Genomic DNA, 19,345 nt, shown 5'->3' with positions numbered 1-19,345 from the left:
GTTTTGGAAGTGAAATAAACTGTAAGCAAGGCAGAAAAATTCCTGCTGTATCCAGGGGGAAGCAGATAACTTTATCTCCTTTATTTGCTCACTGATTACTTAGTTAGGATTCAATCTAATAATTTGTCCTGCAGCCAGCAATGATATCAGTTAGCTTCAGTGAGTTGTAAATATGCAGTCAAATGACATCAGAGCAGACTTATAGTGTTTCATATTCATTTTTGTTAACAGTGTTTAAAGTGACACTGAAGCAAAAAAAAACCCTCATGATATAATGAATTGGTTGTGCAATACAGATAATGAATAGAACATTAATAGCAAAGAAAATAGTGTCTTATTTTTATTTTCAGGTATATAGCTTTTTATTATAACATTGCATCATTCTCTAATAATTGCAGTTTCCACAATACACTCAACATTTTAAATGATTTCACAGAGCAGAGCTAGTGAACTTTTAAACTTTTCTCTGCAGAAAAACAATAAACAAAAAAGAAACAATGAGAGACAGTTGAGATAAGTGCTTCAAAAGACAGTGCTGTCCACAGCGTTATAAAGTCGCAGAGCTCAAAGACGTTCTTTTGCACAGATAAAAACTGAAGTTTCTTAACTCCTCCTGTACTGGAAACAATATAAAACTCATATCTGTGCTTATAATGTTTTATTTCTTAGCTGTACTACACATACAAATCGTTATTTCATACGTTTATTTTCACTTCAGATTCCCTTTAATGCATTAGGGCAAAAAAATCATTTTGAGTGTAGTCCCACTTTAAATCAGACTTTGTAGGTACTACTGTATAGAAAAAGAACAATCCGGATTGGAGCAAGGTGTTTTCTTGTTTCCGCACTCAGAGCCAGCTGTTGATGCATAAGCACCGTCCTCCTCCTCAGCCGTATGTCACAGATGTTATGCAGCAATCATGTCATCCCTTTCCATGGTGGTCCAATAATGGAAGAAATAAATTACATACAAGACCGCACACCACTGTGTAATTCATGCCAACAAATGTTTATTATTTTGTTTGCTTCATGAACACAACATTGTGTGCAATGTAAGGGCCAACTGACAGCACAATATCAGGGATATTTATTACAACGCAAGCAATAGCGTAGCAATAATGAATGCAGAAGAAGTGAGTGCACCAGGGGCCATGGACCTGAGGGGTCCAAATCACGCCCTCCTCCAGTGACTGAATTGGCTCTTAAACAATACCTGTTGTGTGGCTGTCATGCTGATCATCTGCCTCTAATACTTATGGCCATAGACACTGAACAAGCATGCAGCAGATCAGGTACTCTGACTCAGCTGACTCAAGTTTGACTGGATTAGCTGGATGCTTATTCCAGGGTTTTTGACTCAGACAGACACTACTTATGCCAGATCAACATGGCTGCCAGGCAACTGGCATTGTTAACAAGGAAATAAACATGGCAGTCTCCATATACAGTACTGTACCTCTCACCTTGGGTTCCCTTTAATTGGTGCAGTTGTGACAATTATCAGCTCTGCATGTAATTTGAATAGTGTTTATCGATAACAAATCACCCCTTTTCCTCTACCGTATATACTGGCGTATAAGACGACTTTTTAACCCTGAAAAATCATCTGAAAAGTCGGGGGTCGTCTTATACGCCGAGTGTCAGATTGTCAGGTCTGGTCAGGGTGCCGTGTGTCAGGCAGAACTGTAATTACCTTATGCTGCAGTCATCCGGTAATAAGAAAGATAGATCGCATTCTCCGTTTAAAAAATAACTTGTTGTAACAGCTTCTTGCGAGCAGCCACTCGCACGGGAAGCAATGCAGCTTCCGGCGTCACCTGACTTGTGACGTGTGCGCTCCACAATACAACCCGGCAATCTCTTCCGGCGTGAGCCTCATCAGTGGAGCGCACACATCACCAGTCAAGGGACGCAGGAAGCTGCACTGCTACCCATGCGAGCGGCTGCTCGCAAGAAGCTGTTACAACAAGTTATTTTTTAAACTGAGAACGCGATCTATCTTTCTTATTACCGGAAGACTGCAGCATAAGGTAATTACAGTTCTGCCTGATACCCGGCACCCTGACACTCCTACTATGGGGTAGTCTTATACGGCGAGCATACCCCAACCTCTACATTTTAACTGGCAAAGTTGGGGGGTCGTCTTATATGCCCAGTCGCCTTATACGCCAGCATATACTGTACTTATGCCTCTTTTACTGTGGCTGTCTTTAGAAAGCCACTTGTAGGCAACTTGTACCATAGAATTATCATAAAACAGATCAAGGGAATTCTGGAGACTTAAAGTGGACCTGAACTCTTGCACAGGACAGAAGGAAAACATAACAGAAATGCACCCTGTATGTATTTAGAGAGTTTAGCCTGTCTAATTCTCCCTCATTTGTGACTAAGCACAAGTTGTAATTTGATCCCTTAATTTGATCCCTTAGCTGTGCCAGCTGTCTGCCAAGGCAGAGAGCTAATTGGTAAACACAGGATGTTAACAATATGTCTGCTTCCATGAAAGCAGGAAGTAGACACACTGCAGACTTATTGCAGGATTTGTATCAGCTGTAACAAAGAATTTTTTTTTCTTTAAAGGTTATCATGCTTTTGCTTATCTTATAGAGCAAAGAGGAAGTTCTGAGTTCAGATCCACTTTCATCCTCTATAGTTTTAATATAAACATTGCTACTGTACATAAAACCCACACATTTTATCTGCCTATTTGTTCTGGTTATCGCAACATTTTAATGATGTCCCTAAAGTATGGTGCAATATAGTATTTGGAAATAAAGGTGTATTTTTTTTTTTTGTGGGTTTTTTTTTTTTGCACTATTTTCACGTGCACGGGAATGCGAGTGCACGCGCGGGAGCACGCATGCACACAGCGGCAGCAGCACTGTCTGACTTATAAAAACGTTCTGGAGCCATTAAGAGGCTCTAGCAGGACATTTTTATAAGTCAGCTTGTTATTTGGTGGTTAAACAATACCAGTTGCCTGGCAGTCCAGTTCTCCTGGCATCTTTAATGTCTGGGTCACAACCCTGAAACAAGCATGCAATTAATCCAGCCGGACTTGAGTCAGAGCACTTGACCTGCATGCTTGTTCGGGGCCTATGGCTAAATGTACAGTAGAGACACCGGATCAGGGGATAGAAGGGCAACTTGCATTGTTTAAAAGGAAATAAATATGGCAGTCTCCATATCACTCTCACCTCAGGTTCCCTTTAATGTATACTTTGAGGACTGACCTGCTAATACCTGGTACACACCATGCCATTGCCCATCAGATAGACGGCTCAAATCGATGATTTCCGACAGGTCCAATCTGATTTCTGATCGTTTTTCTGATCAGTTTTCTGATCACTTCTATACAAAATCAATAAGAATAACTGCTGGAAATCAGATCAGACCTGTGGGAAATAATCGATTTGACTTGTCTATCTAAAGGGAAATTTCATGGTGTGTACCAGGCGTAAGAGAATTGAAATAGCTTGTTGTTTTTTTAAAGCCACACTCTTTACTCAACAGGTTTTCCTTTGCGGAGATGACTCCAAAGCAAAGGAATCGGTTATGGAGATCACTCGATCCCTAGGACTGACCCCGCTAGACCAAGGAACCCTGCTGGCAGCCAAAGAGATTGAGAACTACCCGCTACAGCTGTTCCCGATATGGAGGCTTCCCTGCTACATCTGCGCTGGACTCACCATATTCTTCTTCCTCTACTGCCTGGTGATCAAAGTCATCGAACCCTCCGTCACGAAGAAGGAAGATAACTCCTACATGATAATGATTAGTATTGCCAATGAAATCTTCCCCATTGTGTCCCTCGTTCTGCTGGCCTTGGTTTATCTTCCAGGGCTACTGGCGGCCATTATCCAGCTCTACCGAGGCACCAAATACAGCCGATTCCCAGACTGGTTGGACAAATGGCTACTGTGCAGGAAACAGCTGGGACTGATAGCCTTGGCTTATGGCTTCCTGCATGCCATCTACACACTGGTGATGCCTATTCGTTACGATTATCGATGGTGGTCAAACTACTACCTGAAGGAACAGGTGATTCCTTTGTTCCCTCAATAAAATACTGAAACCTTAACTTCAGGTTTGCAGGCTGAAATATTAATACAGGTGAAACTCGAAAAATTAGATTATCTTGGAAAATGTCAATTTATTTCTGTAATTCAACTTAAAGCGGACCCAAACCAAACATTTTTTTAATTCAAAATATTTAGTTGCACCACTCTGACACATACAAAGATAAATAAACACTCCTTCAAGCCTATGAGCATTTCAGTGCATGCTTTTCACCCTTCTCTTTTCATAACTAGGGTTATACAGGTGGCAGCCATTACTTATGAGCTTAGTAGGAGGTTTTAGATCATGGATGTGTTTGTCATCAGCTACCCTCCCTCACAGGGGCGTCGTCTATGTGTAATCTCACACAAGCTGAGATCACCTCCCCTGTGACATCATCAGTAGCAGCCTGTGTTCTGTTTTTATCTCCTCCACCAGTCTGCCGGATTCTGTCCCTGCAATATGAAAGGAAGGGAGGGGTTCCTCCAATAAATGTAAAATATTTTATATTTGTCATCATGCAGCTGAAAAAAAGGCTGCTATTTATTATTATAATTTAGAAAATAGATTTTATTTCTGAATTTTTTTTAATTTGGGTCCACTTTAAGTTGACACTAATACCGCATTTCCCCAAAAATAAGACAGTGTCTTATATTAAATTTTGCACCAAAAGATGTGCTAGGGCTTATTTTCAGGGGATGTCTTATATTTCTATGAACACACATGTTCCTGTGCTGTGTGTCCTCCTGCCTTACCCACTGCGCCGCCTCTTGCTCTGCTGGATCCACCTCTTGTGTGCCCCTGTGCCTTCCCACTGCGCCGCCTCTTCCTCTGCTGGATCCACCTCTTGTGTGCCCCTGTGCCTTCCCACTGTGCCGCCTCTTCCTCTGCTGGATCCACCTCTTGTGTGCCCCTGTGCCTTCCCACTGTGCCGCCTCTTCCTCTGCTGGATCCACCTCTTGTGTGCCCCTGTGCCTTCCCACTGTGCCGCCTCTTCCTCTGCTGGATCCACCTCTTGTGTGCCCCTGTGCCTTCCCACTGCGCCGCCTCTTCCTCTGCTGGATCCACCTCTTGTGTGCCCCTGTGCCTTCCTCACTGTGCCGCCTCTTCATCTGCTCGATCCACCTGTTGTGTGCCCCTGTGCCTTCCTCACTGTGCCTCCTCTTCCTCTGCTGGATCCAACTCTCGTGTGCCCCTGTGCCTTCCTCACTGTGCCGCCTCTTCATCTGTTCGATCCACATCTTGTGTGCCCCTGTGCCTTCCCACTGCGCCGCCTTTTCCTCTGCTGGATCCACCTCTTGTGTGCCCCTGTGCCTTCCTCACTGTGCCGCCTCTTTCTCTGCTGGATCCACCTCTTGTGTGCCTCTGTGCCTTCCTCACTGTGCCTCCTCTTCATCTGCTGGATCCACCTCTTGTGTGCCCCTGTGCCTTCCCACTGCGCCGCCTCTTCCTCTGCTGGATCCACCTCTTGTGTGCCCCTGTGCCTTCCCCACTGCATCGCCTCTTCCTCTGCTGGATCCACCTCTTGTGTGCCCCTGTGTCCTCCTTTAGTGTCCTTCTGGTGTACCACTCTGTACCTGTGTCCTATCCCCTGTCCTCCTGTGTCCCCCTATATCCTCTGTGTCCTCTGCTATGTCTTTCACTGTTCCTCATGTCCTTCTGGTATCCCCACGCCAGGGGTGCAGCTAAGGTTTTTGTGGCCCCAAGCGGACTGTAGGAAGTGGCCCTAAATGAGTGTGGCTATCCCGCATAAGTGGGCGTGGCCATGGCATGTGGGTGGAGCTGGAGGGCGGATTGGGGCGAGGCTGTTTGCGGGGGAAAATGGATGTGGGGGTGATTGAGGCGCCCGCAGCGCGCCGCGCCGAAAGATGGATTTGGCCATGACATTGTATGGGCGGAGCTTAACCGTAGCACAGCAAATATAGCCAACTATGACCATTAAATAATAAATGCAGCAACAGTTACCCCAGACACCAGAAAATAAAAACGCAATTTGTGCAACATTTCAGCAGAAAACACGCAATTTGTGCAACATTTCAACAGAAAACAAACTGAATTTGGGCCACATTTCAGCAGAAATCAAACGCAATTTGGGCCACATTTCAACAGAAATGAAACGCAATTTGGGCCACATTTCAGCAGAAATCAAACGCAATTTGGGCACATTTTCAGCAGAAATCAAACGCAATTAGGGCCACATTTCAGCAGAAATCAAACGCAATTTGGGCACATTTTCAGCAGAAATCAAACGAAATTAGGGCACATTTTCAGCAGAAATCAAACACAATTTGGGCACATTTTCAGCAGAAATCAAACGCAATTTGGGCCACATTTCAGCAGAAATCAAACGCAATTTGGGCACATTTTCAGCAGAAATCAGACGCAATTATGGCACATTTTCAGCAGAAATCAAACGCAATTAGGGCCACATTTTCAGCAGAAATCAAACGCAATTAGGGCCACATTTCAGCAGAAATCAAACGCAATTTGGGCACATTTTCAGCAGAAATCAAACGCAATTAGGGCACATTTTCAGCAGAAATCAAATGCAATTAGGGCACAGTTCAGCAGAAATCAAACGCAATTAGGGCACAGTTCAGCAGAAATCAAACGCAATTAGGGCACATTTTCAGCAGATATCAAACGCAATTAGGGCACATTTTCAGCAGAAATCAAACACAATTAGGGAACAGTTCAGCAGAAATCAAACGCAATTAGGGCACAGTTCAGCAGAAATCAAACACAATTAGGGCACAGTTCAGCAGAAATCAAACACAATTAGGGCACAGTTCAGCAGAAATCAAACACAATTAGGGCACAGTTCAGCAGAAATCAAACACAATTAGGGCACAGTTCAGCAGAAATCAAACACAATTAGGGCACAGTTCAGCAGAAATCAAACACAATTAGGGCACATTTTCAGAGCTGCAAAAAGAAAAGAATTTACTCACCTGGCACTGGCAGAAGTCTTCTCTCTCCGTCTCCTCTCCTGGCCGGCTCCTCAGGCGCGCAGTTCCCACGGATCTCCCTCCCTCCTCCAATCTCCCGCGCTGATTGAATCAGGGCTACGGGAAGATGGCCACCCGAAGCCCTGTACTGGAGACAATCTCCAGAGCAGGGCTTCGGCGGCGGCCATCTTCCCGTAGCCCTGCCCTACTCTGCTCTGCCAGCCCCGCGGGGCTGTGGGAAAACAGTGACGTCACGCCGACGTCACTGAGCCGCCAAGGCCCCTACGATCTTGAGGCCCCAAGCGACTGCTTGGTTCGCTTTATGCCTCGCGGCGCCCCTGCCCCACGCTTCCTCTTCTTTCCCCCAGCTCCATGCCACTGTATGCCCCGATGTTCTCCTGCATCCTCTTCTTTCCCCCAGTTCCATGCCGATGTGTCCCTGACCTTCACCCTATGGGAAAGAAGTATGACAACTTGTGTTTCTCCAGGAGAGTGGAGCTGATGGTCTTGCAGCCGGGACCATGGCTCGGTTATTTGGCCAATCACGGCACTTGCTAAGTAGCAGTGAGTGCAGTTTTTGGCCCAATGATGGATCCATGATCAGATGTGCGAGATCATGGGCTTCGGTAATAACACAAGTTGCCATACTTTTTCCCCTTACTGACACTAGGGCCTACATTGGGGGTAGGGCTTATATTTTGAGCATGCTCAAAATTCCTGCTAGGGCTTACTTTCGGGGGATGTCTACATTTCATGTAAAGAGAGTATATGAAATCACAACCCTTTGCAGGTGTTTTGGATGAATTAGCTAATTAGAGTCTGACACTTTGAGCCTGGACTATTGAACATTTTCACAATATTCTAAAGGTCTGAGGTTTTGAGGGTTTCATAAGCTGTAAGCAATAATCATCAAAATTATAACAAATAAATGCTTGAAATATTTTGCTTTGAATGTAATGAGTCTATTTCATACATTAGTCTCACCTTTTAAGTTGAATTACTGAAATAAATGGACTTTTGCACGATATTCTAAATTTTTTGAGTTTCACTTGTATACTGATGAAGGTTTAGGCACAGAAAGGATGAGTAAAAATGGAGTAAATCAAATTGTCCTAGAGCAGCCAATCAGATTTTAGCTGTTGGTGAAACAATGATTTTGAGCGCACATGTGGTTCAAAGGAGCTAAAGTGAACAAAAATAATTAAAAACAGTTTAAAAAAAACCCTCCGACATAATATAGGTAACTGTGAGGCGTCATTCACACCTATAACTGAAAACGCAAGCGTTCTGCATTTTTGTGCGCTTTTTTCTTTTCCCCTCCCAACTCTCCACTGCGTGCTGCGTTTCTGGAAAATCGCTTTTCTAAGAGCGGTTATGTAATTCACTCCATGACGCAAGTCAGGAAGTGAACTCTTTGACCCGGAAAATAATAAATATAATATATATATTCTTACAAACGCTCATGCCATTGCTGCACAAAGCGATTTTGTGAGCGTTTTGCATTTTCCTATACCTTCCATTGAGGCAAAATCGCCTCAAAAATGGTACAGGCATCGCTTTGCTGAGCGGATTGGAAATGAACCGTTTAGCTGTGAACTCTCTCATAGGGAATCATTGCACAGGCGTTTTTATGGCGATTTTGAAAATTGCGTGCGCTTGAAAAAGGGGCAAAAACGCCTTTAGTGTGAACAAGCCCTAACTTTGAATTATGAAAAAAAACACACACACATCTCTCACAAAGCGCACATAGCAGGCATAAATACATTTCGGGTTAGTTCATAGTGCTCAGTTGCTTTGCAGAATAATTCTGCGTTTCAGCTCCTTTATTTTTTTTATTTATTGTGTTTATAAAGTGCCAACATATTACGCCGCTCATCGCTCATACAATCCTATGGGCCTGTTCAGGGTTAGGCGTGGGGGAAGGAATCTTAAGGGTTAGGTGTGTGTGTGTGTGTGTGGGGGGGTCATAAAGGTTACCTGCGGTGGGGTCTAAAGGTTTAGGCATGAGGGGGGTTTTAAGGATTAGGCGTTGGGGTGGTGTTAAAGCGGACCAAAATATAAAAAAAAAAAAAAATTCCCATACCTGGGGCTTCTGCCAGCCCCTTGCAGCCTTCCTGTCCCACAACATTCCTCCATGATCCTCCGTTCTCCCGCCACCAGCTAGTTTCGTTACCCTCGGGCGCCCTGGGCCACGCGTATATTTCATTGCGTTCCTGCTCTTAATAACATTCTGGGCTATTAGCGTAGGATGCTATTGCGGGCAGGAACGCAAAGATAGATACGTATTGCTCAGGGCGCCCAAGCGCAGCATTTGCCGTCGACTTACAATTCAACGGGACGACGGTATCAAAATTAGCTGGCGGTGGGAGAAGGGAGGATCGCGGAGAAACGATGCGGGACAGGAAGGCTGCAAGGGGGTGGCAGAAGCCCCAGGTAAGTGAAACACTTTGTTTTTTTTAATATTCAGTTCCTCTTTAAGGGTTACTCGGGGTGGGTTGTAAGGTTAGTGTTAGGCGCTAAAGAGAAATCGTAACCAAGAATTGAACTTCATCCCAGTCAGTAGCTGAGACCCCCTTTCCCATGAGAAATCTATTCCTTTTCACAAACGGATCATCAGCGGGCTCCGTATGGCTGATATTGTGGTGAAACCCCTCCCACAAGAAACTGTGAGGACCGTGGTACTTCTGGCAGTTTCCTGTCTGTGAACCTCTTTGCATCGTGGGAAATAGCTGTTTACAGCTGTTTCCAACTGCCAAAAAAGCAAGCAGCAGCTACTTCCAGTTACATCACCTGCCAGCAGTAAAAATGTCACCATGTGATAAATGTCAGAATATAAATCAGGGAGAGGAAAGCACAATGGGCAGACACTGACTAAATCATTTATATATAATTATTGTAAAAATGAAGCACTTTTTTTTATTACATTATTTTCACTGGAGTTCCTGTTTAGGAGGGAGGTTTCTCTGTGAGAGTAGGTTAGGTTAGGACATAGTAAAATATCGGTAAAATGACTGATATTCTATTGCCATTACTGTGCGCCCATTTCTACGCGTGCTGCTTTGATAGGTACACTTGAATATGGATGAAAGGCAAGGCATTAGGTGAGCGCGTGTTCAGCTCTGTGTGTGAGGCCCTTTTGGCCACACTGGAATCTTCGAGTAAGACAGGATGCTGCTGTGTTATTGCCATACTTCATTTAAAAATCCCATCTTGTTTACACTGGGCTCAGGGTGCATTAGAAAGAATGAATTAGGAGCTGAGACAATAAACTCGACTCTGTTTCTCGCTGACGGTAAACAAATAGCCTCAAAATATACGTAGAGACATTTCAAGCCGGCTTAACACGATTTATCTTATAGAACAAATATTTAGCGGGCGGGCGCATAGCGACGCTGTGATCTGACATAATCACAGTTTACCGTTAATAACGCTGATAACCAAAATAGCTACTCTGTGTTTGTTTTGCAGATTAAATCCAACAGGACATATCCGTTCGACAGCAGCCACGCCTGGCTGTCTGACTCCTACGTGGCGCTGGGCATCTTGGGTTTCTTCTTCTTCCTGTTACTGGGAATCACCTCACTGCCCTCGGTGAGCAACGCTGTCAACTGGCGGGAGTTCCGCTTCGTACAGGTGGGTTTAAAGAGGACCCGTGAGAGTTATAAATAAAAAAAAAAAGAAAACTACTTACCTCAGGAGGCTTCCCCCGGCCTCCTCCACCGCCAGGCTGTTCCAGCGCTGAGACCCCCAATGCTCACTTGTGCGCAGCCATACTGCACCTACACTGTAGCATGGATCGGGCTCTGCTTTTCCCGCCAAAGCCCAATCAGGTCTGCGCTACGGCGCATGCACAAGATGTTTTGTGGAGGGGATAGCACTGGGATGGACTAGTTGAGGAGGGCAGGAGAATCCTCTGGATGCCTTCCTACTTTCTTGCACACTATTTTGGCATTTTGGCTGAGCAACTGCCGTTCAGTAAGTTCTTTTGAAAATAAATCCCAGAGAATCCTCCATTAGGAGATGGACTAGTCTGTAACCTGTCAGATCTGTCAGCTTTTTAGAACCTATTGTAAGTGGCAGAGATATAGGAAAAAAATGTATGGTGCATTTTACTCTGGGACAAATGTACATTTTATATGTATGTACACACGTCCATTTACAATTGATTTTTTTTTTTATAATTGAGCTTTTATACCTTTTCCCAACCACGTTACAAAAAAAATGATAGTATTTCTTTGCCACCAGTTTACTAAACAAAGTCACTCAGCTGTTGGCGGCTTCCTCTCCATGACCCTCGCTATAAGCTGATTGAGGTTGTATGGCTACAGAGGCGCCAAAAGGATAAAAGTATCTAAAAAGTTTAATACATGAGGAGGCAGTGGTGGACTTACCTCCTCCAAGCAGACACAAAAATTGCCAATGTGTTTGTCAAGTTTATTTACATACTTCGGAGTACATGCAACCCGTTTCGCAGGTTAGATCCTGCTTCATCAGGCAATAACAACAGAGCAATAGCATATGTGGTCAGTAGAAGGGCCAGGCACCTCTGGATTGGCCCTCCTACTGACCACATATGCTATTGCTCCGTTGTTATTGCCTGATGAAGCGGGATCAAACCTGCGAAACGCGTTACATGTCCCCCCGGAATATGTAAATAAACTTGTTGTATTTGACAAACACATTTTTGTGTCTGCTTGGAGGAGGTAGGTTTTAAACTTTTTAGATACTTTTATCCTTTTGGCACCTCTGTACCCACCATACTAAGCTATATCAAGTCCACCCCTGGTAGAGAGGTGTTACCCCCATTTTTCCTCATCTAGGGAGAGCGACTTATTAATCCTGAGTGGGGTCAGGTCTAATCTCCCCACCTGCCTATACAGTGGTTGCCTTTGAGGTAACCCTGCTTTGTGAGTATGGCTTATTACTCTGTCATATTTCATTTCAACTAGCAGTACATACTCCACTATATTTGGCTCTTGGTGTCCCTACTCTGTGTTCTATAAGCTCATTGAGTTTTTTGGGCATTTTTTTTTTTACCTTTCTTGATGCATCAGGCCCATCGACTTCAGTAAACTGGGAACAAAAGGACCCTATTACCAGTTTACGACTGTAACAGGAACAAAAAACAAGTTAAAAACTAGTCAACAGTTGCCAGTCAATGATTCAGATTTCTAATTTTTATTTTTTTAAGTACTCCTGAACTCAGGGAAAATCTATTAAATGAAGCCCATGTTGGTCTAGATTACCTTTTTAAAAGTTTTCTGGCGTTGCTCGTTGTCTTTGCGACCCCCAAGTTCTCCTTCCCCGTAGCTCCCACTCCTCCCAGAAGTCCAATCGAGTGACGCAGTGCTATTCTGAACTGTGCAGGTGCGAGTTTTGAACTTTGCCTGCACGGCGAAAGTATCCACAACAGTTCAAGACGTCCCACCTGTGGGTATAACCAATATCAAATCGGCCAGCCGGTGCACAATGTCATGCAGGTACACCACTCCTGCACAAACCACGAACACTAGTAAAGGAAGACACGGCACTCAGGAGGTGTAGTAGCAAACAAGCTGTATTGGAGCAAACGATCCACTACATGTTTCGGGCAGAGCACACCTGAGGAAGGACTCCGCCCGAAACATGTAGTGTATCGTCAGCTCCAATGCAGCTTGTTTGCTACTACAGCTCCTACGTGCCGTGTCTTCCTTTACTAGGGTTCCTGCACGGCGAAAGAAAGCACTCATGATTGAGCATTTGCATTCTGTGTGGTTGGGTGACTTGAAACTTGCACATGAGCAGTTACGAGTCACGCTCAACCGGCAGGGCGTTCTTCCAGGTTTTCATACATGACGAGAGGATTGTAGTGGCTGGGTAGTGTACTGGTTAAGGGCACCACCTCTCACGTAAGGAACCAGGGTTTGAATCATGGCCAATCCTGAAGCCAGCACCTATTCAGTAAGGAGTTCCTTGGCACGACTCCTTAACATACGAAGGGTGGCCTACTGAGCGTGCCAATAGTGGCTGCAGCTCTCAAGCGCTTTGAGTCTGACTGGAGAGACGTGCTATACAACTGTTAGCATTATTAATATTGGCTATGAAGATGATGGGAAAGGGAGGGGGGAGGTTCCCTGAGGACAACAAGCAGCGCCAGTACACTTCTAAAAAGTCAATCTAGCTCACCATAGGCTTTAGTTATTTTTTTGCCACCAGTTCAGGTGTACTTCAAATCACGCTGAAGCTTCTCTGCTTTCTTTCTTAGCTGCTTGTTTTTGTCCCCACAGTCGAAGCTCGGCTACCTGACCTTGGTGCTCTGCACGGCTCACACGCTCGTCTATGGTGGAAACAGATTCATCTGCTGCACGTTCTATCGGTGGCACCTCCCTCCGGCCTTCGTCCTCTCCCTAATTATCCCCTGTGCAGTGCTGGTTATGAAATTCATCCTCGTCATCCCGTGCATTGATCAAAGGATCACCAAAATCCGGCAAGGATGGGAGCAGAAAGCAAAGGAACCGAGCTGTTAATGACGAGAATAAAATTATTCCACAAACCACTGAGATCTTTCAAGGACACATGACGAGGTGATGCATACAGATGAGCTCCATCGTGTACAGTAGATGAAGAATGGTCCATATTACACATCACTTCGTTCAGTAAGGCACGGGAAAGTGTTGAGACTAGACACAAAGTGCAGCGACTCCCTGGAATCCAATCATAAACTATGTTCTTACTGTAACTGTTGTGATTCAAACTTTATTGGCTGCTATGAACTTTGCACACATTCTTCAATTTTGCTAAAGTACAGTAGAGTTTCGGTTAACCGGCACCGACGGAGATCGGCTGTTGCGGGATAAGTGTGCTTTCTGATTGCTTGAGACTCAATGTTAAAAATAGGCCTAGCTAATACAGTACTGTACCCCATTCTATTTACATGCCATGGACTAAATTTTAAAGAGACTTTGTAACAAAATGTTCAGCCTTACTTCTTCTATCCTATAAGTTCCTATACCTGTTCTAATGTGGTCTGGATTACTGCAGCCTTTTCTAGTTGCACTGTCTCTGTAATATATCTCATCTTCTTTTCATTGTCAAGCTTTGTCGACATAGGTAGGAAGGAGCTGCCTCTGCTGTGACAGGGAGAAGTTATGCACTCAGTCTTTAAAGGGTACATGAGGCAAAACAGAAAGGTTTTATTCACCTGGGGCTTCTTGCAGCCCCTAGCATTCTAACCATTCCAGTGCCGATATTCCACTGCGATTGAGGCCTTCCACTCTGTAAGATCACAACCCTCGCCTGGGTGGCGGTCTTCTGCGCATGCGTGGATGGGCTATGCACATCTCTGAGCGCGAGGGAAAGAGCAATGACGAGAGGCACGTGGCTCGCCTGCACATGTGCAGTAGGTCACTGGTCAGATTTCGAGAAAGACCCATTAACATTGTAGCCAAACTTATATAACAGCAAAGCTGAGGGCAGAGGTTAGTGCTAATAATAGAGGGGGGGGGGGGGGGGATTTAGTGTTAGGTGTGGAGGGGGGGTAGGTCAGGGTTAGGAGTGAAGAGGGGGAAGTTTGTGTTATGGTACCCATACACAATACAATAAAAACATTTGATTTCCCTGTTTTTTTTACCAAAACGATCGAATCAAATAAAAGTTGAAAATATATATTTTTTTGAAGAAAAATGAACAACTATCCCGTTTTTTTCTATATCTGATCAGACATGTTGGAAAAATCATTATATTCGATCTAATGAAATAATCAAACTAAATTATCTAATCAAAAGAACAAAATGAAAAATTGTACTATGTATGGACCCCTTAAGGAAGAGGAGAGGGTAAAGTGTGTTAGGAGTGGAGAGGGGGAGGTTAGTGTTAGGAGTGGAGAGGGGGTGATAGTGTTAGGAGTGGAGAGAAGGGCGATAGTGTTGGGTGTGAAGAGGGGGAGGTTAGTGTTATGAGTGGAGAGGGAGAGGTTAGTGTTAGGAGTGGAGAGGGGGTGATAGTGTTAGGAGTAGAGAGAAGGGCGTCAGTGTTGGGTGTGGAGAGGGGGAGGTTAGTGTTATGAGTGGAGAGGGAGAGGTTAGTGTTAGGAGTGGAGAGGGGGTGATAGTGTTAGGAGTAGAGAGAAGGGCATTAGTGTAGGGTGTGGAGAGGGGGAGGTTAGTGTTGGGAGTGGAAAGGGGCAAGGTTAGTGTTAGAGGTGCAGAGGGGTGAGATCAGTGCTGGGAGTGGAGATGGGAGGCTTGTGTTAGGCAAAAGGAGGGGGGAGGTTAGTCTGGGAATAGGAGAGGGAATAAGAGAAAGGCATTGCTAAAAATCAATATTCAGCGATATCCGGCGCCATAAATGTGATCCAATGAAAACAAATGTACGCCTCATACCCACTTCATAGCAACAGTAAGTCTCGCTAGCCTTCAGGGTAGCTACGCGTCTGTACAGAACTCAGTCACAAACTGTCTGTCATCTGAGGGATTGACTCCCGATCCCTAGCAGGTGACAATCCTTGTATTTATGTATGCACTTTAACCACTTCCTACAAAATGGACGTTTTAACCTTATAATGTCCATGTAACGCCAATGTGCGTGAACGTGGCGGCAGACCCAGGACCGCCTAATGCCAATTGGAGTCAAGTCCTGGGGCTGGGTTTTGTAGGAGATCGCACGCACTGATGCGCATGCATCTCCGCTTGAATGATGGAGCTCCGTCTCCCAGCGGTGATTGCCTCTAGGAGACTGTTAGACGGTGAAACCACCATCTAATAACACTGTACAGCGCTGCATTCTAAAGCAGCGCTGTAATGGGGACTTGGCTGTCACTCGGCTATCCTCTCTGGCAGGCGGCAGCACAAAAGCGATCAGCTCTCATAGGCTAAAGCCTATGACAGCCGATCACTGTCATTGGGTAACACGGGGAGGGAGGGCGGACATAAAAAAAAATAATAATAAAAAATTTGAAATGTATTTAAAAATGTTACTCAAAGAACACATATTGCCAATTACATAAAGTACTAGAATGTTGCACTACAGCTACAAAAAATTTGCCAAAAAATAAATATATTAAAAAAAAATGTCCTGCAGGCATTATCATCACATACACAAGCTCCTCTCTGTAAAGGCCACTCCCTCCCCATGCCTAACCTTAACCAACTCCCTACGCCTAACCTTAAACCCCTGCACCTAATCTTAACTACCCCCTCCCCACGCCTAACCTTAACCAACCACTCCCCAATGCCTATCCTTAACCAACTCCCCACGCCTAACCTTAAACCCCTGCACCTAATCTTAACTACCCCTTCCCCACGCCTAACCTTAACCCCCTATGCCTAATCTTAACTACGCTCTCCCCACGCCTAACGTTAACCCCCTGCACCTAATCCTAACTACCCCCTCCCCACACCTAACCTTAACCCCCTGCGCCTAATCTTAACTACCCGCTCCCCACGCCTAACCTTAACCTGCCATGCCTAACCTTAACCACCTACCCCCGACACCTGACCTTAACCTCTCCCCCATGCCTGACCTTGACCACTAGCCCTTCACGCCTAACCTTAACCACCCACACCTACCCTTATCCACCCCCCACACCTAACCTTAACCACCCATGTCTAATCTTACCCACCCACGCCTAACCTTAACCACCCATGTCTAACCTTACCCACCCACACCTAACCTTAACCCCCCACGCCTAACCTTAACCACGCACCCCCCACACCAAACCTTAACCACCCACCCCTCCACACATAGCCTTCACGCCCCTCCACGCCTATCCTTATCGACCCCCATGCCTAAACTTAACCACCCACCCCCCACACCTAACCTTAACACACACCCTCCCCCCCCCCCCACACACACACACACACCTAACCTTAACCGCCCGTAACTAATGCAAAAAATGCTAATTTTGGGGCGCCGCCATAGGTACCCATTAAAATAGTGGCATTGAAGGGCGAACTGCAAAGGAACTGGCAGCGCTCCTATTAAAGCTGCAAATGAAATGGTTACCAACAAAGGTGTGCAGCGCCTCCTAGAGACTTAAATACCCACCTTGAATTCAAAACAGATGCAAACTATACACTAAACCCTAAAACTAGATAACATTGAATGCAAGCTGATACACATAAATGCAGCTAGCCATAAGAATGTACATTTTTGTACAACGGGAGGAGATGGCAGCGATTGCAAATGCAGGCTGCACCTGAATTGACCAGCTGCATAGATGTGCAGAGCCCACACATGGGCAGATTACACAACTTGCATTCAAAACACTTTCCTCCATTTGTTGCATCTGTTTTGAATGCAAGTTGTGTAATCTGCCCGTGTTTTGGGCTCTGCACATCTATGCAGCTGGTCAACTCGGGTGCAGCCTGCATTTGGAAGCGCTGCCATCTCCTCCTGTTGTACAAAATACTGGCATTGAGTTTTCAGTATATAGCTAAATTGGTACATAAGATTTAAAGCATATTGAAAAATTGTATATTCCTGAATGTATATACTGTATATGTTATCGGGCACCCAAAGTTCCAATTCCGCACCCGCTTGCCGCTACTTGATATTGGTGTGAATGGTGGTGCCCATTTTGTCCACTTGCGGCTAGCGCCCAAATTGTCTGCTTTCCTGTAAAGATACAGCCCTAGTCAGGTACATTTTTGTGTTTTGTAGGTATACAAACATTAATGCACATTTGTAAAACCACTTCATTGTTGCTATAAAGCTTAGGCTGCACACTGTCAGTGCAGGAAACCTCAGCACCTCACACAGCCTGCCGCCGCCAACACTGACCCCTGACACCCCCCCCCCCCCCCTCCCCAACACTGACCCCTGCCTTACTGATGTCGTGTGTAATGGTTTTGCATGTGGTGTAAAAACACTAGAACATTTTTTTGCACTCTGTAAATAAACAATAACATTGATGTACACAATTCATAAAAAATGTGGACATTTAAACACTGCCAGCTGCTGCATGAGTTAGAAAGGGAAATAAATCACTAGTTGTAGGTCTATTGCAATGATTAGAGTTATAAATCCCCAGTTCTGGCAATTTTATATGCATTTTTAGCACATTTTATAGCATATTATTTTAGTTTAATTATGCATGAAAAAAGTTTTGTAAAAATAACAATCGCAATTTTTACTGAATAAAAGAAAGGAAGGAGCCTGCTGTACCAGTTTATAGATCCTCATCTCCTCCTCCTCAATAACCACCAGCCGCTTGCACCTTTGCCCCTCCTCCTTTCAGTCTCAAGCCATGCTTTCTGATAGGCTATGATAGCCAGTAGGAGGTGTGGCTTCAGCTAACTGTGCAATCACATTCCTTCTGCATGGCCATGTGAGTAGTAGTTCAAACGGAGAGTAGTTCAAACTGATTGGGAGTGAGTAGGCATTTTTAGACCTTTGATGACACTACCATGCTTTGATACAACATTGAAAATACAATTATTTTTTTACTTTTAGCCTATTTAAAGTGTACCCGAGGCGGCGCACAGGGGTGAGTCACCCGGGAACCCCCCTGCACCGCGCTGTCACTCCCTGAAGCTGCTTGCCAGCAATCTATGAGGGAGAGGCTCTCCTGCAAAACTCCCACTCTGGCATTAGGAACGCCCCTTCCCCTGCACTGATTGGGCAGCTCTGTCTCTCCCCCTCCTCTCCCCCGCTGTTCCCCCGCCTCCCTGCTCTGTGTTCTGTGTTGAGACGCACAGAGTCAGAGGTGCAGTGTTGTGACTCCAGGGCTTACGGTCACGTTTGTTGGTTTCTTTTACCAAAAGTCATCGTCTAAAGTTTCAAACATAATGGCCTCAATTCTGGTAGCTATGTGAGGTAAATATTTTTTTGTAGGTAAAATACCTCATGAGGTATTTTCCTCTTTTTTTAGCAATTCTTAAAGATTTTTCTCCATTTCCGAACATGAGGTAAAACATGAGGCAAAACATGAGGTAAATGCATAAAGTGAGGTAAAACATCAGGTATTTCAGCGGTAAGCATGCAGTAAGTAAATAATAATCTTTGTCTTCCATAAGTTAGGATAGTCTTTGGAAGATGTTTTTTTTTTTTTTTTTTTTTTTTTTGAGGGGGGAGGTGTATTTGACGTAGCAACCTATGAAAAGTATATTTATAGGCATCCCCTATTTAAAAAAATCCAGTAAATATTTGGAGTTTTGTTTATACCATTCTTTTCTACTACACAGCCTCAGCCACAGCTCCTTTCGTGCCTTGACATTGTAGCAAGGGCTTATGGGAGCTCAGTCTGGGCAGGAGGACGATGAGGTTACTACTAGCCATTGATTTCAGAGGCAGAGGGGAGGTGGGAGGAGGAGAGGTGATTGAATTTACACACAGGCAAGCTGATAACATCTCCAGTCCTC

General features: G+C 44.9%; 1 protein-coding gene across 2 annotated transcripts in view; it reads left to right on the top strand.

Moving 5' to 3' along the window:
* Positions 1-13,725, top strand: part of LOC137518121 (metalloreductase STEAP4-like) — a 40,393-nt gene extending 26,668 nt beyond the window's left edge. The window contains exons 3-5 of one of the 2 annotated variants that reach the window (XM_068235486.1): positions 3,514-4,041; positions 10,476-10,640; positions 13,274-13,725. In XM_068235486.1, coding sequence (XP_068091587.1) covers positions 3,514-4,041; positions 10,476-10,640; positions 13,274-13,513 — 933 coding nt within the window. In that variant the 3' untranslated portion in view covers positions 13,514-13,725. The remainder of the gene's footprint in view (positions 1-3,513; positions 4,042-10,475; positions 10,641-13,273) is intronic. The other variant, XM_068235487.1, reaches the window with a different exon arrangement.
* Positions 13,726-19,345: the final 5,620 nt, after the last annotated feature.

This window comes from Hyperolius riggenbachi, chromosome 5 (assembly GCF_040937935.1).
Source record: "Hyperolius riggenbachi isolate aHypRig1 chromosome 5, aHypRig1.pri, whole genome shotgun sequence".
Lineage (NCBI taxonomy): Eukaryota > Metazoa > Chordata > Amphibia > Anura > Hyperoliidae > Hyperolius > Hyperolius riggenbachi.
Note: the sequence above shows the minus strand (reverse complement) of the source record. Positions and strands in the feature narration are given on the sequence as shown.